We start from the raw sequence: 24976 nt of genomic DNA on the forward strand, positions 1-24976 counted from the left end.
GAAGGGGATGCAAAAGGGGCAACAATACATTGATATTTCTCTCCCTCTCTCCTTCCCTTTCCTTCTAAAGATAAATAAATAAAATCTTTAAAAAAATGTCTGAGGAAGAAGATGATTAAAAATAATAATTAAAAAAATAAATTAAATAAAAGCTAAAAAAAAAAGGAAATAAAAAATAGTAGTTGAAAGTAAACTACACAGGAGAATATGCAGGGCCTGGCACAAATAATACCTTTCTATTACAAAATTATAAGCATGTAATTCTGCAACATAACAGTATCTTACTTAGGTATACCATATGACACTTCACATGAAATGTTCAAATTATTAAACCCATATTATTACCCTACCAACCATGCTCAAGCAGGCATTACTTCTGCTGGACCCTAAATAAACCAGTATTATCGATTATTGTACTCTGGGTTTGTAACACCTCTTTACGACAGTAACAACATAAAAGGGGGAGTGGGTATGGGAGCAGAGTATTAGTATAATACTGAAATTAACTTGGTATTATTCCAACCAGGTAGTAGTGAGCTCGTGGTGGCGGCGACACCCGTTTTCAAGTAGAAAAAAAAAAAACAAAAAAAAATAAAAATTAAGGTATCAATTATAATCACCAAGTTTAAGAAAATAACTATTATGTATATAGAAAAAAGGAATCAAAATGATATGCGAGAAAAAAAAAATCAGCCCTGGCAGCGTGGCTTCAGTGGATTGAGTGCCAGCCTACAAAGCAAGGGATCGCTGGCTGGATTGCCAGTCAGGGCACATGCCTGGGTTGCAGGTCAGGTTCTCAGCAGGGTGCACATGGGAGGCAACCACACACTGATGTTTCTTTCTCCCTCCTTCCCTTCTAAAAAGAAATAAATAAAATGTTTTAAAACGTTTTTTTTTAAAAGCTACATACTACCCTGACTGGTGTGGCTCAATGGATTGAGCAAAAGGTCACTGGTTTGATTCCCAGTCAGGGCACATGCCTGGGTTGCAGTCCAGGTCCCCAGTAGGGGGACACATGAGAGGCAACCACACATTGATGTTTCTCTCCCACTTTCTCCTTCCCTCTCTCTAAAAATAAGTAAAATATATATATATATATATATATATATATATATAAAAGCTACATATTGTATAATGTTAACTATGACATTTTGGGATTGGCAAAACTATGAATACTGTAACAGGGTGCAGCCAAGTGGGGGGCCCCAGAAAAGGATTTAGAATGGGGTCCAGAGCTCAGGGTATCCAGGAAATATTAAGATGTCCTCATCCCCCCCAAGCGACAGATGGAGCAGGGCCATTGAAAGTTGTTTTGCATATCAACAGTTTCACAGCTAGCCTCTGGAATGGTCATTTAACATATCTATCTATAACCTTTGACTGGTTTCATAGATATGTTAAATAGCTGTAGCCAAGTTTTAAGCCAGAGAGGGCGTGGCTTCTACCCAGGATGTAACTGGGGGCTGGTCCCCCAAGTTACAGCGCCTGCGTCAGAGCTTGGAATTGATTGGCTCCACACCATGGGGCCATACCTGCCCAGACTAATGATGGCAGCTCAGTAAACTTGTAATAATACAGAAATACTGGCAGGTGTAACCGATTGTGGGAGGAGTCAGAAATGGGGCTGCAAAGGAGGATTGGAGCAGTTATTTAAACCCAGACGCGGCAGCCATTAGGAAGGAGAGCCACGAGGTTTGGGGCAGAGTGAGGACCCCTACAGTCATGTAGGGAAGAGCCACGTGGTTTTTGGTGGAGTACAGATGCCCTCTTGCCCAGGTGAAAGAGAAAACCACACACTTTGCCTGAATGGGGACCTCTGCAGCCAGATGAAGAAGAAAGCCATGCACTTTTGGTCAGAGTGCTGACCCCTGCAGCTTTGGTAGAAGAGAGGCCCACGTGGCCTTGGGAAGGTCCCTTTGGCCACATGGCCTGGGAAGCAGGAGGGACTTTGCCTAGAAAAATGGGTACAAAGAACTCTTGCCAGTGGACCATGAGAAGGTGCCACATGACTTTGGATTAACTGGAGATCCTGCCTGGATGATGACACAGCTGACGGTGCCAGCGGCCTGAAACACAGACCGCTGTGCTTCTTTCCCTAAGATACAGTACCCCGAATTAGGGCAGGGGGAGAAGGAAGCACTGTGGGCATCTGTGGTTATCCTAAAGTACTTTGATATTTTTATGGGGACATCGGGTCACTACTTCAAGTCTGTACAGCTTTAAATAAACCTTTCCTTTCCTTTTCACAAATCTCTGGCATTGAGAGCTGTCTTTCCTCTGGTGGCAGACAGATGAGTGCAGTAGGTATTAGTATACCGTCCTGGAGGGGAGGGGGCCTGTTGTTCTGTAACAGTTTTTGGCATCCCTTGGTAGGCCAAATACCCCCCCCCCACCTGGTGTTCTGTAACAATACCATAAAAAGACCTGAAGTTGCCAGAGGGTTATGGGAGTTGGGGAGGAAGAGGGGAAGGAAGGAATGAACAGGTAGAACACAGAATTTCGGGGCCATGAAAAGGCTCTGTATGAAACTAGAATAATGGATATATATCATTATACATTTGTCCAAACTCATAGAATGTACAATACCAAGAATGAATTCTGATGTAAGCTATATACTTTAGGTGACTATGATGCATCAATGTACATCCAAATATAACAAATGTACCACTCTCCAGGGAATGCTGACAAAGACTATACATGTATGTGGGCAGGGGGTATATAGAGAATCTCTGTACCTTCCTTTTAAAAAGGTTCAAGGAGCTGTGAACCTAAAGCTACTCTTTTTTTCTCCTTAATTTTATCTATTTAATTTTAGAAGGAGGGGAAGGGAAGGAGAAAGTGAGGGACAGAAACATCAGTGTGTGGTTGCCTTTCATGCACCCCCTACTAGGGACCTGGTCTGCAATCCAGGGCTGTGCCCTGACTGGGAATTGAACCAGGGACCCTTTGGTTCACAGGCTGGCACACAAACCACTCAAACCACAGAGCCACACCAGCCAGGCCTAAAGCTACTCTTAAAAAAAAACCACCCTGGCTGGTGTAGCTCAGTGGATTGAGCACAGGCCTGTGAACCAGAGGATCTTGGTTCGATTCCCAGTCAGGGCACATGCCTGGGTTGCAGGCCAGTTCCCTGCAGGCCAGTTCCCAGCAGGTGACACACTAGAGGCAACCATACATTGATGTTTTTCTCCCTCTCTTCTTCCCCTCTAAAGATAAATAAATTAAAAAAAAACCCACAACACCCCAAACCCACGGTCTTTAAAGAAAATAAAAAGAGCAAAGTACTTGAATAGACATTTCTCCAAAGACACGTGAAAAGATGTTCAACATTCTTGGTCAATAGGAAAATGCAAATCAAGACCACCAGAAGATGACAGCTCTGAGGGCGGGGCAGGGCAGGATGGAGGGGTTGAGCGAAAAGGAAAAAGGACTCATGAACAATGGTGTGGTGATTGTGGGGGTGGGAATGTAAGGGGGCCAAATGGTAATGGAAAAAATACAATAAAGTAAATAATACCGAAGGGAAAAACACCATGATACATCCAGTTCACATCGACCAGATTAGCTACAACTTTTTAAAAACAGAATATAAACACTGGTGGGGATGTGGAAAAACTGGAACCCTTGTACGCTGCAGGTAGGAATTTAAGGTAGTGCGGCCACTGTGAAAATCAGTGTGTTGGTTTCTCATAGTTGAACACAGAACTACCATACGATCCAGCGATTCTGCTCTTACATATATCTGCACCCCAAAGAACTGAAAACAGGAACTTAAGCAGATCCTTGCATGTCAATGCTCAAAAAGGCATTATTCACAATAGTCAAAAGGCAGAAACATCCCTAGTTTCCACCAACAGATGAATGGATAAGCAAAAATGCTATATACAAATAATGGAATATTATTCATCCATAAAAATGTCTGATACATGGCACAATATCGATGACCTTTGAAGAAATTATGATAAGTGAAATAAGCCAGACAAAAAAGCACAAATAGCCCTGGTTGGTATAGCTTGGTGGATTGAGCGAAGGCTGTGAACCAAAGGGTCGCTGGTTTGATTCCCAGTCAGAGCACATGCCTGGGTTGCAGGCCAGGTCCCCAGTGGGGGCCACCTGAGAGGCAAGCACACTCTGATGTTTCTCTCCCTCTTTCTCCCTCCCTTCCCCTCTCTCTAAAAATTAAAAAAAACAAAAAACAAAAAAAACCCTTAAAATAAAAAGGACAAATAGCAGATGGCTAATTTTAATAAACATATCTACAACAGGCAAAGTCATAGAGACAGAAGATTAGAGGTTACCAGGGAATGAGGCAGGGGAACGGGAAGTTATTGTTTAATGAGTATAGAGTTTCTGCTTGAGAGATTTCTTCATGAAGGGATTATGGGATTATTTTCTTCCTGAGACATCACATCTGAATTTCTAATTAAAAATTATATATAAAAACACATGGCCCTGGGTGGTGTAGCTCAGTGGATTGAGCGCGGGCCTGCAAACCAGACAATTGCGGTTCGATTCCCAGTCAGGGCACATGCCTGGATTGCAGGCCAGCTCCCAGCAGGGGATGCATGAGAGGTAACCATACATTGATATTTCTCTCCCTCTCTCCTTCCCTTCCCCTCTAAAAAGAAATAAAATCTTTTTAAAATTTTGTTTAAATAAATTAAAACATGTATTTAAAGATTAAAACCTAAACTGCCATGGTCAAAATGATGTATTTCTAAAGAGTGCCTCTCCGGCCTCACCTCCCATCTTCCCTATCGTGGGCATCTGGCTCTGCCTTCTCTCTGAACTCTGGATAGGGTATGTTTACTATGCAGCTCCCCAAGATGTAAAGGTACACTCTAGGGTGTCATGACTTTATCAGCCTGGTAGACACCAGGTGAGTCTAGGTAGAAGATTCCCCATATTGACCAGCCCCTACTGAGCAGGAAGGCCTGAGGCCCAGGTGGGAAGTACTAACGGAGACCCTGGAGGGATCAGTAGCCGACCTCATCCTTAAAACTCTTCTCACACCAACCCAGGGGCCAAGAGCAGTGATTACATGGATAAGAGGGAAAAATGGAAAGAGGCAGCATGAGCAGGGGTGAGGGCAGCCCTGGCCATCGTCTACTGTCCCTGGGCAGTGTCCCCAAATGGAAGGTGAGGCTCTGGACACTCCCCAGAGCCTCAGTTCAAGCACACTAGTTGGGATTCTACCAACTAGTCACCACCTTGGGCCTCAGCCCGATCCACAGTCTCTGCCAATGACACCAGAGTGAGGCCTTGTTGTGCATTTGGGTTAGAGCCTGCCTGACAACCATCTACTCTTAGAGCCAGCCTGCAGTCTTTCAGGCCACTGAGCACATCACACAGCCAAGCCTGACTGCCTAATGCCGTCCCATTCATTCTTATCAGTTTTCAAATGATCTGGACTACCTGTTTACTTCTTATATCAGTAGGATAAAAAAATCTCAATTAGGAAAGGGTAGAGGAAAAAGGACTCATGGAAATGAACAAGTGTGGTGATTGCCGGGGGGGAGGCAGGTATAAGGGGACTGAATGGTAATGGGAAAATAATACAATAACGATTAAATCAAAAGGGAGGGAGGGAGAAAAAACAGGCTCTATGGAAAAAAAAAAAGTTTAAAGAAAGAAAAGAGACAGGTGGTTCCTGCCCAGCATGGCTCAGTTGGTTGGGTGATGTCCGTCCCACAAAGTGAAACGTCGCCGGTTCAATTCAATCAGGACACACACCTGGGTTTTGGGTTTAGTCCTGTCAGGGCACATGTGAGAGGCAACTGATCAATGTCTCTCTCTCTCACATGTTTCTCTCCCTCTCTTTCTCCTAACCTTTCTCCCTCTCTCAAGTAAATTAATACTTCTTTTAAAAGAAGAAAAAGAAAAGGGCCAGGGAGTCAGATGGTCCTGGCCATCTGTCAAAGCTGACAGGCACCTGTGGCAGCGAAGGGCTGACCCGCCCACGCAGGGCTTCTGCACTACCCACACTCTGCGCCTTCCGCCCCTCCACGTCCAAGCCCGGAGAAATCTGAAGGACTCCATCTTCAACACCAGAGTGGACACTCCCGGACTTAAAATGTTTGAATGTTTACTGGAAGACTACGAAGTACAGCTTTCCTTAGTTATCCGAATGATTATGAAAATAAACTATAAACCCAGCATTTGCCATTCAAGTTCCAGGGACTTTAGAACAGGAAGGAAAAGAGAACACACAGAAAAAGGTCCCGGGTGTGAAACAAGAGACTAGAAGGCAGACAATGTTCAGTTAGGCCACCTCGTGGCTCTGGGGAGAAGGCAGGAATGGAGGCAGAGACAGGATTTCCTCATGTGTAGTGAACTCCCAGTAACCAAGGATGCTGGAAGAAGCAGGGATCCCAAGAAACAACACAGACCAAGAAAGAGAATTAATTAGACCCATGTCTAAGAGTTAAGAGGAAGCAGGAGGACAGGAGCAAATGACACACTGGTTACAGAACAGGAGGCTGGGACACAGCGGGCTCCAAGGGTTCAGGAGGTAAGTGAGGTGCACGGCCCCTGGGTTGCTGAGCCAGAGGTGTAAGGACTTAGTGGAGCCTCTGTGCTTGGTGTGAAGCAATTTCAGGAGGGTGGGAGAAACTGGACCACAAACTAGAGTTAGTGCAGAACAAGTCTCTTGAGGGGCGAGGAGACAAAAGGATGGAAAAGAGCAGACAGTAAGTCAAGAAGGCAGTAAGGTCACAGGAAAGTGGCTCTTAGGAGGAGGCTGGAGCCTGTCTAAAGGCATAAGTCAGTGAAACAGGGAGACAGAGGTAGAGTCGTGGGAAGCAGACACTGGAGGCACAGCTCCAGAAAAGACAGTGGGTGAAGGGAATAGGCGGCCCACGAAGCAAAGGGATTTGAGACAAATGGGAGGCACAAACTGAAGGGCACCAGGAATAAAGCCTGGAACATAGGTGTCCTGAGGGTTAGAGACACAGAGGCAAGCCCAAGTGCGACAGCAAAGAGAAGACCTAGATGGAAACACCTGCCATCTCCCTAGAGAGGTCAGAGAAGGTGGCCCCGTCCTGATACATGAGGCCAGGCCAAGAGAAGCCAGGAAAGCTAGGAGCACACACATGCCACTCCTTTCCTGGGTCAATAACAACAGACCTGGAAAGCTCAGGACCCCCCAGAATGTTACAAAACCAGCACGAAGTTGGGGTTCTACTCAGGAAACTGAGGTCATGGTCCCTACCTTATTACCCTAGAGTGACAGCTGTCTCTGTGCGTCTGGTGGTTGCCTACACGAGAAAGTCTCCTTGGGAACAGAGAGATACGCCCAACAGCACACACACACCTTGAGATGAATCTGATAAGAAGTGAAGTGTTCAATACTCACAGGAACAATAAGCCCTTGCCAAGTCAATAAATTAGCTTCATCAACCTGGATGTTACGGAAGTTTTTCATTCCACATTTGCGGATTTCTTCAAGCTCCTGTTGATTGACAAAGCATAAAGGGGTGTCAATAGGGGAAAACACCACATATTAAGATCCCTCCTGACTCCCTCAAATTAAACCAAGTGCCAACACCACTAATGGTAAAACCGCAGAGTGTGGACTAGACAATTCCTGGTCTAGGTAGAGGCCAAGAGCCACAGCAGTCCCCTTAACCCATGTCCCAGACCAAGACAGGCCCCCACCTTGGTGAACCCATGGTACTCAGCGGGGTAAACAACTTCGTAAGTGTGCTCCTGCAAAAGCACCACCTCCTCTTTGGGCTGTCACAAGAAAGGCCTGGAGATCTGACTTCTTCCAACCCAGCTTTATTAAGCACTGACTGTGTGGCAGATGGCAAAGACATAAAGATGAACAAAGTGGGACCAGGAGAACACACATACCCACACAGTTCTCTGCCCAATACTGTAAGTGTGAGTTCAGGACTCCACCAGGGCAGGGCACAGGGCACAGATCGAAGAGAACAACTATCCAGTCTGGGAAGGGAGAGGGACAGAAAACCTTCGCTGAACCTCAGCTTCCTCAGCTGCAAAGCAGGGATAGTAAGACCCAGAGCTGTAGGTAACGAGGAGGAAACCACATTGTAAGCAGCAGAACCCTTTGCAAATATGAGGGATTATCATCACACAGTCAACAGAGCAAATCCACTTCATTCAAAAAGCATGACCATCCAACCTGGCTGGTGTAGCTCAGTGGATTGAGCACAGGCCTGCGAACCAGACAATCGCGGTTCGATTCCCAGTCAGGGCACATGCCGGGGTTGCAGGCTGGTTCCCTGCAGGCCAGTTCCCAGCAGGGGACCCACGAAAGGCAACCACACATTGATGTTTCTCTCCCTCTCTCCTTCCCCTCTAAAGATAAATAAATAAATAAAAATAAAAATCTAAAAAAAAAAAAAAAAAAAAAAAAAGCATGACCATCCAGAGCATTTTAAGGTCCCACCTTAGATGTGTTTAGTCTGTCAGTTGTCTTTCAACTGTGCACCAGCCTGACACTTCTGCTGCTTTCCCAACAACTCGAGTGAACATCCAGTAGGTGTTATAGCCTAAGCCATCTTCATGTATGTGCCTGCCCACATCCCCTCCATTCTCCATCCTCAGATACCTGGAGTGACATGCTGCCCCAGTTCTCCCATCTGGCCTCTCATCCACAGCACAACAGCCGCTGCCACATCTTTTGGGTGACTTCTTTTCAGCAACCCTGGAACACCACCCAGCTAAGCCCTGCCTCCCCTGCTGGGCTGGAAGGACAGCTTCCTCACTGGCTTGGCTCCATCCTTTGTGGTCCAGCCCATGAACCACTGTAAATGGGAGGCCCCTCTTGGTTTGGTGCTCTGGCTCATAAATGGCAGAGAAGCTCTGAATCAGCCCCCACAGCAACCCCAAAAGATCTCTGTACCCCCTATTCCCATCACACAGCCAACAGTTTACAAGGCACCCTTTACAAGGGGCCACAATTCGCGAGGAAGGGGAACTGAGCCAGCGCTACAGGTTCTAGGTCGGAGGATGTGCAGTGTGCCTGGCATGGAATAGGCAGAGAAGGACAGCACATCAAATGAATATGCAAGAGGCAGTTGGGACACCTGGCACTTCATGGCAGGCAACAGGCCCAAGTTTTTTTTCCCAAGGGTCCTGCTGTTTGTTAACTCTAGCTGCCTACCACAACTGCCTAGGTCTGGGCCGCAGCCTGGGAAATTCTGGTCCAGTAACTGTGTGGTGAAGTTGAAAACAGGGTTTTTAACAAGGTACAGTACGATGAGAGAGCTGCTGCCACTGAGAGACTGAGTTCCCAGCAATGCTCGGTTTCAGTGAGGGAAGACGCCAGCAGCAATGGCTCTGACCCTTGCAGTAGGAAAACATGTGGCCCGGTCCCTCCACCTGAGCCCGAAGGAGGGAACGCATGGACCTAAGACCACTCAACCTGCTAACTGCCACCTGGTCCTCCTGCTAATGCCTGGGACTCATCAGAAACACTCACCTGGGGAGTGTGCAGTCTGGGCAGATTCTGGAAGGGGACAAGCCCTCACCCCCATACTATCGCCTTGGCCTATGAGGGCAGGTGTGAGGACACAGACCAGGAAACCTCTGAAGCTTCCGGTTGTGCTTCATCAAACACTTTCTTTTTTTCTTTTTTTAAGATTTTATTTATTTATCTTTAGAGGGGAAGGAGAGAGGAAGAGAAACATCAATATATGGTTGCCTTTCGTGCGTCCCCTGCTGGGAACTGGCCTGCAGGGAACGGGTCTGCAACCCAGGAATATGCCCTGACTGGGAATTGAACCACAATCCTCTGGTTCGCAGGCCTGTGCTCAATCCACTGAGCTACACCAGCCAGGGCTTAAACACTTTCTTAATGATGGTTAATAAGTAGATAGGAAGCTGGGGCTTGGGGAAGGAAAAGAGCTCTGGGATAGGAAACGATCTCTATGTACTTTAGTTTTCTGGTCCTTGGTTCAAGACACTAGAGTTAAGATTCCTGGCAAGAGAAGAAACAAACAATAAAAAATGAAAATAAAAAATAAAATGGAAATTATGACAAAAAAGATTTCCTCCAAAATAATTTTTTTTTTAAAGAGAGGGGGGAAAAAAGGCCTAGCTGGTATAGCTCAATGGTTTGAGCATGGGCTGCAAACCAAAGGGTCACCAGTTTAATTCCCACTCAGGGCACATGCCTGGGTTGCAGGCCACCAGGTCCCTAGTGGGAGCCACGTAAGAGGCAACCACACACTGATGTCTCTTTTTCTTTCTCCTCCCTTCCCCGCTCTCTAAAAATAAATAAATAAAATATATTTTAAAAAAAGATTCCTGGCAAGAGACACAAGAAGATACCATGTCCCTTAAGGGCCAAGTATTATCAAGTTATCAAAAATACAGACAAGGAAAAAATTCCAGATAGAACTTTGAAATTAGACAATCAAAAGAAGAAACTACAGAATATACTGAATATTCATGAGAGAAAATACATTTTAAAATAATATGAAACTATATTTTATGGCTTCAGAAATCCATATACTAACAACATGAAGTATCGGTGATAAACACAAGAAGGTATATTTCAAAAGAATTACAAAAACATGGCAAGATGGGGGGTCACCTGTAATGTGGCTGTGAAAAACTGCATCTTACATAAGACAAAGGGAGGAACAAGTGGGCACTGTGTGCAGGGAAGGGCATTTATTGGTGCTTTGATAGCGAAAGATACATGAACAAAGACAAAAACTAAACAGTGAGAGGAGGAGGCCACACCCCGCTGGCCCCAAAAAAGGGAGGGACTAATGGTGGCAGGACTGGGAGGCTCAGAAATGCAACTACCAGAAAAACTGTCAGCTTACCTTACTGTCAGGTTAAGCTCACCAAAGAGGGACGAGGCAGCCTCCTTTGCATAATTCATTCTAACCATCAAGGAAGAACTGATTGTAAGAGAGAAGTGAAAGAAATCAAGACAGACAAACAAACAAGCAAGCAAGCACGCCCATAACCTCCAGGGAATGCTGGGCAGCCCCCTAAGAGAGTGTTTCTCAATAGGGTGATGCCATCACCCAACAGGACTCCACCTGGACATCCCCAGCCCTGCCCACTAGATGCCAGGCATTGTGATACCACCCCACCCCAATTTCCCAATTTCTCAAGAGCCCAGCTGCTGAGAACCACTGGCAGTATCAAGGACCAGGAAACTAAGTTCTATACTGCACAAGACGGTCTTACAGACAAGAACTGTTCAACCGAAACTGCCAGTAACACCTCTATCAACTTTGAGAAGATGGATGGATTCAAGTCGTTCAGAGAAATCACAAGTTCATATGAAGGTATGAAACTGGAAAAGGGTACCATGACTCAAGAGGACAGGTAAACCCTCAAGCAAAATTGCACCTCTGCAACTGAGGATGATCCTGAAAATGAAGAACTGGGGAAGGAATGTTTATTTTTTATTTATTTTTTTAAAGATTTTATTTATTTATCTTTAGAGGGGAAGGGAAGGAGAGAGGGAGAGAAACATCAATGTATGGTTGCCTTTCGTGCGTCCCCTGCTGGGAACTGGCCTGCAGGGAACCTGCCCGCAACCCTGGCATGTGCCCTGACTGGGAATCGAACCGCGATTGTCTGGTTCGCAGGCCCGTGCTCAATCCACTGAGCTACACCAGCCAGGGCGGGAAGGAATGTTTAAAAAAAAAATCAATGTAAACTCAGACTTCAAATTTAAAATTTCAAATGTTGGAGAAAAACACCTGACCAAAGAAAAAAGAGAGGCTCCACTTTAGAAGAACAAGTTAGGACGGCCAAAGCCAAGACAGAAACTTACAAAATACACCCCAGAAAGGTTTGTTTCAGTTCTGCTCACAGCAAGAAGTCCTCTCTGGTCAGCTGCTCCCAGCTGATGGTGCAATGATGACAAACCAAGAAAGAAGAGATCAAAGGAAAGCAGAACCAGGCAGCTCACACGCCCCTTCTCCCAGTGGGGGAAAGCAGACTTCAGAAACACACAGGGTAAGTGTCGAGGGAGAAAGAGCAATGCCAATCACAGTGAAGTCTACTTCTGAGCCCAGGTGTGGATCTCAGTGTATTGCAGAACATGAAAGAGCCTGGGTGCGCTTCTAGGCTCTTCAAAGAAGAAAAGGCTTATTTCCCAACCTGCAGAGAGCTGGATGCCCACTCGATGCCAAAGTGTGGCATGCAGCAGAAATGAACCACTGCCTAACAGCTCCGCAGGCACTAACAGTGAGATGGCTCTGGCCGCAGCAGGAGTGCACTGCTCCAAGTCCTGCACAGAAGGCTGACCTCAACCAATGAGAGGACAGGAGACAGTTATGCATCAGAGAGTGGGCAAACTATTTAACAAAGTTTCTTTTCTTCCTCTCTAGAGGTCTATGATGGGGCCTGGAAAACTGTTCACTCTGAGTAATCACTGCACAAGGCCTGAGAGCCAGTGATTCTTTTTGTTTCTTTAAAAGATGTTATTTACTTATTAGAGAAAGGGGAAGGGAGGGACAAAGAGAGGGAGAGAAACATCCATAGGCTGCCCCTTGCACACCCCCAACAAGGGACCCAACCCACAATCCAGCCATGGTGACCAGGAAATCGAACTGGTGACCTTTCAGTTCACAACATGGTGCGCAGCCCACTGTACCTTATCAGCCAGGGCAGGATCTAGTGATTCTTAACTAACTTGCAGCCATGGTCCTTTTTAAGAAATCCAGACAAAGTAAGAGGAAAAGAGAGCAGCTGTGCAAGCCAGGGTTGCTTCAGATGTCAAATCTGGACATCTGGACCATCAAGTAGTAAGGGTGCTTGTAGTTTTCAAAAGCATATTCCATATCATCCTGCAACTTTTATTTTACTTCCCATAGCCTCTACAGAACTATGGGAAGTAAAGCTGAACACCATCTTCCTGTCTGTTGAGGCTGAGTTAGGAGAGAGCAGCTCTGTTTTAGGAGGAACCTGAAGGTCAGAGCAGGGGAGGCCCATCAGGCAACAGCAGAGGGTAACGGCTTCATGGAAGACAGGCGCTGAGACCAGCCTTGAAAGCAGAACTTCTGGAGAGAAGAGTCCATGAGTGGGAAACATAAAGACAAAGAGGAAATCACGGGGGGAGGTATTAGTAAAGCAACTGGGAACCCAGTTTGAACTAGAGTGATTAGTGATTAATTACTAAGGTTGGGGACTCCACTAGGGTCATGCGCCCAAGTCCATGGGACAGTTGTTTAACACTCACAGAGAGGTGCAGGTGGGTTGAGCAGAGGGTGGAGAAGGGGCTGAAAGACTGTCTCGTGCCCAGGTACCACGCTAGACCTGCAGAATCAGAACCTACTCAGCTCTGCTGAGCACTGGAGCCTGGGGCTGCCCAGGTGACGAGGAAGTGCACCCCTGTCCAGGAATCACCACACTCATCCAACCTGGTCCTTCCCAGCGAGGAAGACATGGAGGGCCTGAGTGATTCAGTGTCATTTCCACGGCGAGAAAAAAGGTCTAAAAGAACTAACACCTCTCACTGAACTAGGCACATGGAAGCAAAGCAAGTTCTGAACTTTTTTTTTTTAAGTGAAAGCTGATCATGGCTTATAGTGCTCATTTTCCTGTATTCTTTTTTTCGTTTTTTTTTTAGAAAGAGACATTGATTTGTTGTTCTACATATGTATACATTCATCAGTTGATTTCTGTACATGCTTCATAGGCGTATCAAACCCATAACCTTGGTGTAAGGGGACGACACTCTCACCAAGTGAGCTACCCGGCCAGAGCCTTGTTCTCTATTCTGAAGATTCTTGTAGAGACTAAGTTGGGCAACAGAATCAGCATGTTCCAATCCCCAACCATTCTCTTCAATATTTATTTTCTATATTATATATAGAAATAATATTTTGATTTGGCAAAATGATTGCTCCAACAGCTGCCAAATCCTCAGTGGACTAGAAAGAGCAAAGGCTTCTGGGTCAGAGGCCTGGGCTCAACCCTCCTGGCCCCACCCTCCACACTAACCTGAAGCTCCAAAGGAGTCTACCATCTTACCTGAGGGGGGGGAAAGAGAGAGAGAAAACCAACTTCACAGGACCCTAATGAGAATTACAAGAACTGTTATATAATGCTTAATACCTCAGTAGGTACTCAGGTAGATTATGCTAGTTTCACTTCCTTTGTATCACCACACCTCTTAATACTCAAGACAGTGTCAAGGCACCAATATATGAGGTCTGTCCAAAAAAAGTCCAACCATTGTTGATATAACAAGACGGGTTTGTTGCGTGAAATCGTGTAACCTGGCAGCCAAGGAGAGTGGATTAGAAAATGCAAGTGTGAACGATGACAACTTCACAGTACTGGTCCGTAAGGGTGGTAGATGCCGCTGAGTGAGCATGTGTACAGTGTGGCCATCGCATTCAAAATGACTGAGAAAGTAAGAGCAACAAATGTGCATCGAATTTTGCATTAAGCTTGAACATTCCTCCGTGTAAACTATTCGAATGATTCAGAAGGCTGCAGCTATGGGCAGCTGGTGATTGGCAGCTTCACTATGACAACGCATCCACTCATGCATCACGTCTCATGCAGAGTTTTTTGGCAAAATAACACATCACCCAGGAGACTAGGCCCCTCTACAGCCCAGATTTGGCGCCCTACAACTCCTGGCTTTTCCCAAAACTAAAATCACCTTTCAAAGGGAAGATATATCAGACCACTGATACTCAGAAAAATATGATGGGGCAGCTGATGGCAATTGGGAAAACTGTGTTAGGTTCCAAGGTGCCTACTTTGAAGGGGACTGAGGTGTCATCGTCCTCTGTACAATGTTTCTTGTATCTTCTTCAATGAATGTCTGGTTTTCATATTACATGGCTGGATACCTTCTGGACATGTATACCCTCTATTCTACATAATAGAGCATAGATATGGCATCAACAGCCTATGACCAGAACTCATGGGGTCTTAAATTAGAAATGAATAAGTTTATGGTAGTTTGCACAAAGCTTTGAGAAATGCCCTGACTGATCATATGTTAATTTAAAAAGAAAAGGAACAAAAAAATGTAAGGTGGAGGCTTGCTGGCGGCACATCACCATCACTCTCTCTGCAAGGCATCAGCTTAGGGTTCCAACACCTCCAAAATCCCAACAAAGGACAGAAATGGAGAGATGCAAGGGAAGGTGCATGCCTTTGGTACAAGAGGCAAACACCAAATGTAGCCGCATGAAAGCAGCAGCAAAATACCAAGAAAGAGCCCTGGCCGGGTAGCTCAGTTGGTTAAGTGCCGTGCCAATATGCTACGGTTGAGGGTTCGATCTCCAGTAAGGGCATATATAAGATCAACCAAGGAATACATTCTGCATTTTTCAGACCATAAGATGCACCTAGGTTTTAGAGGAGAAAAATGGAAAAAAAAATTTTTGAAGCAAAAAAAAAATAGTGGTAAAAGATTTAATAACATAAATAATATACTATTTCACCAATGTAACTGTAAACAGAACTCAACAGCAGCATTAACCATTATTTCTCCCAAATGGGGGGTGCGTCTTATAGCCCCCAAAATTCAGTAAATAATTGGAACAAAAATATATGTTTCTCTCTCTCTCCTGCTAAAATAAATAAAAATTTTGCCCTGCCTGGTGTGGCTCAGTGGGTTGAGTGCCAGCCTGTGAACCAAAGCACTGCTGGTTCGATTCCCTGTCAGGGCACATGTCTGGGTTGCAGGCCAGGCCGCCAGTGTGGGGGGTGGGAGGTGGATATGACAGGCAACCACACATGGATGTTTCTTTCTCTTTCGTTTCCCCCTAAAGAAAAAATAAATAAAGTCTTAAAAAATATATAACTAAATAGCCCTGGCTGGTGTAGCTCAGTGGATTGAGCGCAGGCTGCAAACCAAAGGGTCACAGTTCGATCCCCAGTCAGGGCACATGCCTGGGTTGCGGACCCGGTCCCCATTGGGGGCCATGTGAGAGGCAACCGCACATTGATGCTTCTCTCCCTCTCTCCTTCCCCTCTCCCTAAAACTAAAAAAAAAGAAATAAAATATTAAAAAATAAAAATGCCTTTCTGGGGAAAAAAATATATAACTAAATAAGAATGTTTAAAAACAACTAAGAAGAGAAAGGTGAGAAGCAGCCGCTGGCTGTGACTGGAAGCTCACGACACCTCTGAGGTGGGCAAATCAGGCACATCGGCCTCATTCTACAGGCAGAAAAGCCAAGGTTCAGAGAAGCCCCAGTCACAAACCTTGCACAGGGCAGGGCTGGATGAGAGCCAGAGCCAGAAATCCCTCCTCAGGAAACATCTTGGCCACAAGGTAGTCAGGGCAGCGACCACACCCACGGAAAACCCAGCAGAGGGGCTCCTACTTATGGAGCAGGGGCTCCTACTTCTGTAGCAAGACCCTGGGAGGGCTCGGCTTGCTCTGGAATCACACTCTCCGAAATTTATAATGACAAAAGCACGAACAGACACAGTATCTGCCCTCACCCTTCATGGCTAGTCACTAAGTGCTTCCTTTGTGTAAGGAACACTTCTAGGCTCCTTCTGGCCAGGCGCAATGCACCTGGCAGGTGGAGCCAGACGTCTGAAGGAAAAACAACAGAAATCTGTCTTAAATCTAAGCACAGGATCACTGTCAAAATACCATCTTACACAACTGGTAGGACATTAGTAATTTGCAAGAGCCACTCTGTGCTTTTGTGTGACTGTAGAAAAGTGACTAATTTTGAGAGAAATGTACTTTCCAAGCTTGCACAAAGCAACCAGTATCAATGACACTAACTTATGACTTCAAGGTAATTCAATACTGTAAATCTAAGCACCAGGCTTCAGAGCCCCCCAAAACAATTCTTCCATTCCAAGTAATACTCAGCAAAGGGGATGGGACCCATGCCAACACATTTCCCTTTCCATGGCTGATATACTAGCTAACTTTGTTATCCTCACAACTAATACACCTAATTATGCTCCTAACTCTACAGGGTTTCATTATCCCCTTTGGAGAAATCAGGACTCTCAGGCTCAAGGAGAAGACACGAACGAGTCCAAGGCAGAAATAAAGATCTGAGCTCAGGTCCCTGTTACTCAACCACAGCATGCTGCCCCAGGGAGGTAGGCTACTTGTCAAGAGGTCATTCTAAGAGAACATGACACTCAGCACAGGCTTCAAGGAACACACTGCCCACACACCTCTGGGCAAGTGCTGCCCAAGCCTCAGCCGGCAGGCTCTGAAGCCAGCTCCACAGTCAGCTTCCAGCCATCGGCCTCTCTCCTAGAATGTACTTCTGTCCCCATCTGAGCATGGGTATGCCTGGCATTCTTGACCTACATCATACGCTCTGGAGTCCTGCACCCCGCACCAGGCTGTGAGCTCCTCGGGGACTGGGACACAACCTTTCCGTGTCTGTCTACAACAGACCCAGTGGCACAGAGCCTGAAACAGGACAAGTGAGAATGGCAACTGCTTGTATAAAACACGTGGTGGATCCTTCTGTAAGTTTAGCTGACATGTGCTGATTTTTCTTAACAACCGGTACACTAGGATGAAGTAAACATTTACAGAAAGGGCTCAGGGGCTATCAACTTCTGAGTTACACCCTCTCCCTCATCCCATGACAGACTCAGGTGTCACCCCCTCTGTTTCACCCCTCTGCTGAACTATGCTCAGTAAAAAGAGGAAGCAAATCTGACAGGATAATGAGGCACAGAAAGCTGTAATTGATACAGTATCAAACTGTTAAAAATAGAACAAAAGTCTAACCACCACCTGACCCAAACGAATCCTAGTCTCCACCTTGTCCTTCCTTAAAAACCAAAGGAGCCACGTGAAGAGCAGGAGCAAGACAGAGCAGGGAGAGCTGGACAGTGAGTGTGTCTGACTCCACTGCTAGCCCGTGGGTGGCGCCCTGTAAGCCTCCTGCCTGCCAAGGGGCCTCTGGAAGCTCTGGAATTCTAAAGAGACCGTGGAGCATGGAGAGGAGAAATGGAACGGCCCCAGAAGCAACCTTTCTTAACTTTTCTGCTTCAAGGCTGAAAGAGAAGACAAAAGAACACCATTATTTCTGGGACTGCACCTAGTTATTCAGAAGTTTTCTTCAAACCCCTCAACGGCATCCCCCAGCTCAGCACCTTCTACTGCCATCCTTGGCACCTGGACTCATCTTTGGACATGGTGACTGTCACTACACAGTATGTACATTCAGAACGGGAAGAGAAAATACAAGGAGAGATCCTGAGATGCTGGAAAGACAAATTCTGAATTCCAGAGCGTTTTGATTTTGCTGGGAAAAGTAAACATTTTAAAACAAAGAAATTCACACAGCTGTCTTGATAAACTTTTCACTAACCATAAGAACAGGTTACTTCAAGAGGCAGGAGAGCACTGCGGTAAGAGAATGGGCTCTGCCTCAGTGCCCAGGTCACATCCAAGCTGGCCTGCCCCTACCTGGCCTCAGCACCACTCCTACCATTCCCCCAAACCCTTCCCTCCTGCCAGGTTGCTCTCCTCACTGCCCTGGAATGTGTCTTCCTCTCTCCCAATAATATCTACATGTGTCTCACGCTTCACACATGCCCCCACTCTTCTAAGCACTTGATATATACTAACTCATTTAACCTTCACACACCGAGGAAGTACTAATCATAGAGAGGTTAACTTGCCCAGGTTCACTCAGCTATGATGCTGCAGGCCCAGGACTCAAACTCCTGAACCTGAGCTCCCAACCAATTAGCTGTATTCTCCCTCAACAGATTTGCCCTGAATGAAAGACCTTTTCCTCCCCCTTTTTCTAATTAGGAAAAGGATTAAGATAGTCTATGCCCTTAAGAACAGGCAGGATAAGGCTGGCCAGAGGAGACACACATAGGCAAAAGTGAGAGGGCTGCCACTTCTCAAGGATGTTGCAGGAGGGGGTACACCTGATCCCTCAACAGAAAAGCTATGGGATCTCTCTGCTACCTGTCCTTGAACCCACCAGCATCTCCGTCCACGATGCTCCTTCACGGAGAGGCAGCTCTTCCAGGGGCTGGCTAGAGAAGTCAGCCCTGCCAAGGCAGAGGGAGGGAGGGCGCCTAGTTCTGGAGGGCCAAGGATGCTGGACACGTCAGCCCTGGTAAAACCAGGCCAGTTCCCCAGAGCTTCCGGAAAGCACCTCAGGGGCTGGCCTAACTAAAACCCAAGGAGGGGACAGCACAAGGTCAGAAGTATGCAGCCATATTGGGAAGCAGATAGACTGTTACTAAGGTTCCTTAGCGCATCTCTCATCACCACAGTCCACATCTATTCTGAAGGATGAAAGCTGTTCAATTTCACTGGCTGCCCAACCCCTCTCCTCTTCAACTACCAAAACCTGCTCATTCTGAAAGGCCAGACCCAGTTCCATTTCTTCCATGTCAGAGGGTCTTTCCCTCACCTGTACTCCATTATTCAGCGAGCATATGCCAGGATTTCTTTGTTCCAGGTACATGCTCTTCTCCCTTACTAAGCTCCTCAAGGACAGAGCCCACAGGTGTCCATTCTGCTGAGTCTTAACATATAAGAAGTGATAAGTCTCTTCTCACCCTGATGCAGAGAAGAGACAGCGATGCCCATCAAGAGACCTGGGTGTGCAGATCATGCCATGTGAGAGGTTTCCATGGACACACAGGGAGAGAGAAGACCGGCGAAGTCTGACCTTGAAGGAATATGGTAAGGAAGGTAGATTTTTAACTAGAGTCCTGACCTACTCAATTTGGTTCCAACCTCCGAGAGCAGGGCCTGGACATGTGCATTTGCTTCTCTCAGACAAACTGCTAGTTAGGGATCACGCAGGACTGAGGACAGACTGACTGGTGTGGAATAGAAGGAAACCATTAGGGAATCTAACACAGGTGTCCCGCCACAAATGGGGATCGCCTGACCTAAGGGAAAAGGAGTGGTAGTGGGGATGCAGACAAGACAGGCAGTGAACAGAGGTACAGTTAAGCAGAATCTGGCAAGCAGCTCGATGTGACAGGAAGGGGTGTGCAGGCTCCCCCGGGTTCTTCCTTGGGTGAATGAACAGACCAGTAGATCAATACATAAGCAAGAAAGAAGTGCAGGGCACAGGATGAGTTTATAGGTAACCACTTACAGGTCTATGTACCATTTAAAGGGAAACAATCAAGATGGTTAAATAATGAGCTCAGGATGGATGACTTCATGGCTCTCTAAGCTTGAATTCCTACCTCCCTATTGCAGCAAAGACAAGTATCTCTTGCCCTGACTGGTGTGGCTCAATAAGTTGGGTGCTGTCCCACAAATGGAAAGGCTGGGAAAGGTTGTCAAGTTCGATTCCCCATCAGAGTGCCTGCCTGGGCTACTGGCCAGGTCCCAAGGTGGGAGCTTGTGAGAGGCAACTGATTAATGGTTCTCTCGCACATGGCATTTCTCTCCCTCTCTTCTCCCTTCCTTCCCTTCTCTCTAAAAACAAATAAATCTTAAAAAAAAAAAACAACACAGATACAACAAATATCTCGAACATTCAGTGATACTTCTCAATGGAATGAGAATATTTTCAAGTGTGCCGGTACAATAAAATGTGAAATCAACAGCCTCTTTAGAGTTGTAACAAGATCAGAAAAGATCCAAGAACCAGGAGACAAATGTTTTTGTTCTAGTATAAACCTTAAAAAAAGGTTCAAATGTTGCAATAACTGAGTATATTCGTTCCCAGGGCCTGTCCGTATTATCTTCTAATAGAGAAACATTTACAAAGTGTATCTTTAAAGGAGGCGGAATTATTCCACTTTACTGGGAACATGAATTCCAGATAAAAAGTGCAATGCTTTTTTCAATTTCCCAAAACCCAGAGTGGATTCAGGACACTTACACGGACATAACACCATCTGTAAAACTCCCTTCACCTCCTGACACACACAGCATATCAGTATCAGACACACTCACTGCTCTGTTGTCAGCTACCCAATATCACAGATTATAAACCTGAACTCAAAAGCACACCAGTTTATTGCTGAATACAACTAATTCGAAGGAAGGAAGTGTATTTTAGTGACTCTTCCTCCTCATTCACAAGTGATCATGGATTGAAAGCATACCAGTATGGATGGAGTCCTGAGGAAAAATCACTTACCCAGGACTAAAACATTACTAACAAATCTCAAATACTCTTCTCAACAGTTACACCACTAGAACTAATAAAACGTCGCTCCTCTCTTAAATTCACAAATTTTCCCACTGAGAAAGCCCTTCTGGGAAGATATTCAGCTGGAGGGCCCTTAGAGGAACTGTGTGCAATTGAGGCTGAAAAGAAATTATGAGACTGCAATCAATTTCCTCAGCCACACCTTCAGGTTTCACTTTTGTAGCTATTTCCCGCCTGACTGAAGCAATGGTTACAATCTAGTTATCTCCGTTAAGGCTGAATTAGCTTCCTGAAAATTAAAACATATTTTATGTTTTGTTAACATTGTAATTTCTAAAAAGAGTTCTGAAAAAAGGCTAATCCTTTTGGCCAGCGATTTTTAGCTTTTCTTCATCTCATGGCACATATAAACTACTAAAATTCTGCAGCACAGCAAAAAATATATTTTTTGCCAATCTGACACAAAGAAAGGTATAATTTTGATTCAGTCACACCAGATGGCTATTTTGTGTTAGCGGTTGTCATTTTTTAATTTGACAATCTAAGGGAAAAGACGTTAGTGCCCCTGACTAAATAGTCAAATATTGCACGTTTTAAAAATTCTTGTGGCACACTAGTTGAAAAATCACCGCTTTGGGCAAAATTTTTTTAAATTACGACTTTATCACACTTTGCCTAAAATAACTTCTCAGCTCCACATATGCAAATTTCTCCATCTTTAACACTATCTGCAGACAGTCACTGTTACAAAGAAACCTCTGATTCTGAGTGTCCTGGAAAAGTTTTTGAGGAAACCCGAAGTTCTTTAAGATGTCCATTTGATTATTCAACATGTTTACTTTTCACCATTGAAAGTCCCTTTTGTTTCCTTCCCCAACCTGCATCATCCTTTTTTTTTAACTAACCAGACTTAAATACTAACTCTCAAACAATGATCAAAACCATGAAACCATCATTCTCCCTACTGAATTGAAAGAATTTCCATCCACAACTCCAGAAACAACACACCCCTCAATGTATCCTTGAAATAAGAAAGTGGGAGAAGGAAGGTGGAACTTGAGATTCGGAGCAAGGGAGATTTAGCATCTCCTCTCTGCCCACTCAGGTCTGCTACTCCACCTTAAGTAACACTCAACTTATATTTAAGCCTCACAATTTTCTCATTTGTAGAATAAAGAGAACAATACACTAACTTTGTTACTGAAAAGAAACTACATAAATGATCTAGCACCTAACAGGTACTCAGTGTTACATATTTTTTCTAAGCTCCAATTTGCTTACACACACACACACACACACACACACACACACACACACACACTAAAAAACACACAGTGACTCCCCTCTCACACTACTAGGAACCCAAGATTTCCAAACTGGGTCAACTGGGCTAGACTAGGGGACACCAGGATGAATTAGGTCAAGATCCCTGACCCTGAGGAAGTCAGAATCCAGTAGGAAAGACAAGTCAAACACAAATTGCATCATGGTAAACAGAAATATAAGGAAAGTACTGTAGAGTAGGAGCATTTTAGATCTTGCTTCCTGACAACTGTCAGTTTTGGCACAAGTAAACTAAAGTGCTGTAGTTTACTACAACTCATTGTTCCAAAAAAGGGAACAACTCATTCTGAAGGGGGACCATGCAGACCTCACAGGGGAGCTAGGATTGCAGTGGAACCTGGGACTTCCCTGGAAGGGGAGAGGTGGGAGGAAGGCAGCCTTTCTCAGGTAAACAGCGGGTACAAAGGGAGACCACATAACAAGTAAGAGCAGTGGCCTTTGTTGTCAGAACTGAGATCGCAGCTCACCCTCTTCCCCTAAGAGAAAAATTTGTGCAGCTCACAAATCTCTGTGTTCCATTCTCACCTACAAAACGGGAATAATACTATTTCACTAGGGATGAAACATGATCGCGAATGTGAAGTACGGAGCTAGCTAGCTGCACAGAGTAAAAACTTAAAAATAAAGTACTACTGTGAAGGTGAAAGGGTAGAGGGAAGCCAAGGGGCAGGAGGGGAGACTAAACAGTGACTTCCGGTCAACCTAAGAATGATACTTCATGCCAAGTAAGAAGTTAGGATTAACTGCTGAGGACAATAAAGCCACAGAGGTTTCTCAATAGGAGTGAAAGGATTAAACATTTGCTTTAGAAAAAGAAGGGGGGGGGAACCCAACTATCCCTGAAGGGTAATCAAAGGAAAGCACTTGGGAGGACATCTAAGAGATAAGGGCATGAATTCAAATTATTTCAGTAAGATTAGGAAGGAAAGCAGGCACTCCAGAGAAATCTTTCTACAGTATAATTCTCCAGGCTTAACCAGGTGAGCGCATCCGGGGAGCTGAGTAGGGAAATAAGTGAGTAACAGTCCTCTAATCTAGATGACTGGGTGAATGGTGGCGCGCCCACTTCCAATCGAGTTTTATTAAGTTAAACGTCGTCTCCAGCCCTTAATGAACAAAAGAAAGGAAACGTTCTCAGTGAGGGAGGGCCCAGAGGCTGTGACTCCAAATTCCATGTCCAACTCTACTAAGCACTGCTCTGCCCAGGAGGAACCCCAGATCTCCACGTCCCCTCAGGAAACTAGCTCCTGGGCCTTTTTTATTCCCAGCCCACAAACGCTGGAGAGATCTGCTCTGGAGGACGCCGGCAAACACATTTGCGAAAGAATTAAGCCAGTTTAGCATCTGTGTCTTCCCCAAAGGAGCCAATTAGCAAGGAAGCACCCCGCTGCATTCAAGATACAAAGTACCAAGTTATTTTTATAAACTTTGCTTGGTTTTGATTCGAACCACTGAAGCCGACCCCCACCCCCCAAAACGGCACTTTGCCTCATCAGGGAAAAAGATCAGAATGACTAAGTGGTGGGTAGGAAAGGAGACGGGGAAGGAGGACGGCGCCGCGGTCGGAGCCGACCTGCCCGGAGTTGGAACTTGCCAGTGTGTGACTCTGCAGTCACAAGGCGACAGTTTGCTAGAACCCGACGCAATTTCAAAAGACCCACCAAAAACTGCCCTAACTTTCGTCACCCCGCATCCTCCTTTATTCCCCAGCCTGAGCCTCCCGGCCGCCCGAGCTGCGGCCCAGATGAGCGGGCTCCGGGCCGCAGCGCCGTGGCCCAGGGCGGGGCGGCCCCGCCGCACGGGCTCCCGGCCGGGGCTCCGGGGCTCGGGCCTTACCCGCAGGCACCGGTTTGGGGCCTCCCGGCCGAACCCCCACATCAACACCGTTCCCAGTCCGGGAGGCGGCCGTCGCGAAAAGAGGCAGCCGGCTGGGCTGCGGGCGGAGGGGAGCACGGACACGCCGGGCTGGGCTGAGGGGACAGCGACGGCTCCCGGCGCGGCCTGGAGCTCCCGCCCAGGCTGAGGCCTAGGCGGCCCCGTTAGTTCCTTCAGTCCGCGCACGGCCCAGGGGGGCGGCGGGCCCACGTAAGGCGGGAGGCCAGACGGCGGCTGCCCGAAGAGCCCCGGCCGGCCACAGGGGCCCCAGGCCGGCGACGCCGCCCCCCGCCCGGCCGGCGCCGGAGAATGGCTTTTACCTTCATCAGCCTCCTGCTGGCCGCCATCTTGGATCTGGTACTGCTGCCTTCCCAGTGTGCACCACGGCCGACCGGGGTGCTGGAGCCCCCGCACTTCCTGGAGCGGGGGAGGGGCGGCGGAGGCGGGGCACCGGATGTGCAAATCGCCTACTGTGTGCAGGCCACAGCGCCAGAGGCCTGGGTGAACAGAACTAGCAGAGACCCTGTCTTCGTGGGGGTGTCCAATCCGATGGTAATTACAAACGGCGCCTGGCATACAGTAGGTGCACAGTAAATATTGGTTGCACAAAATCGTTAAAGGATTATTTCAGGCACTGCTAAGGGCTGTGAAGAAAACGAAACTGGATGACAAAAAAAAAGAAAACTGGGTGATGAGAAAGTGACTGT

The 24976-nt window shown here is 46.3% G+C and overlaps 1 protein-coding gene across 2 annotated transcripts in view; it reads right to left on the bottom strand.

The window, feature by feature from the left end:
- UBE2L3 (ubiquitin conjugating enzyme E2 L3) overlaps positions 1-24693 on the bottom strand; it is a 52219-nt gene extending 27526 nt beyond the window's left edge. The window contains exons 1-2 of one of the 2 annotated variants that reach the window (XM_037131470.2): positions 24590-24693; positions 7355-7450 (exon numbers count right to left, since the gene is read on the bottom strand). In XM_037131470.2, the coding sequence (XP_036987365.2) occupies positions 7355-7450; positions 24590-24616 (123 nt within the window). In that variant the 5' untranslated portion in view covers positions 24617-24693. The remainder of the gene's footprint in view (positions 1-7354; positions 7451-24589) is intronic. The other variant, XM_053664680.1, reaches the window with a different exon arrangement.
- Between the last annotated feature and the right edge of the window lie 283 nt (positions 24694-24976).

Source organism: Artibeus jamaicensis, unplaced genomic scaffold, assembly GCF_021234435.1.
Source record: "Artibeus jamaicensis isolate MK-2021 breed Jamaican fruit bat unplaced genomic scaffold, CSHL_Jam_final contig_1128, whole genome shotgun sequence".
Classification (NCBI taxonomy): Eukaryota; Metazoa; Chordata; class Mammalia; order Chiroptera; family Phyllostomidae; genus Artibeus; species Artibeus jamaicensis.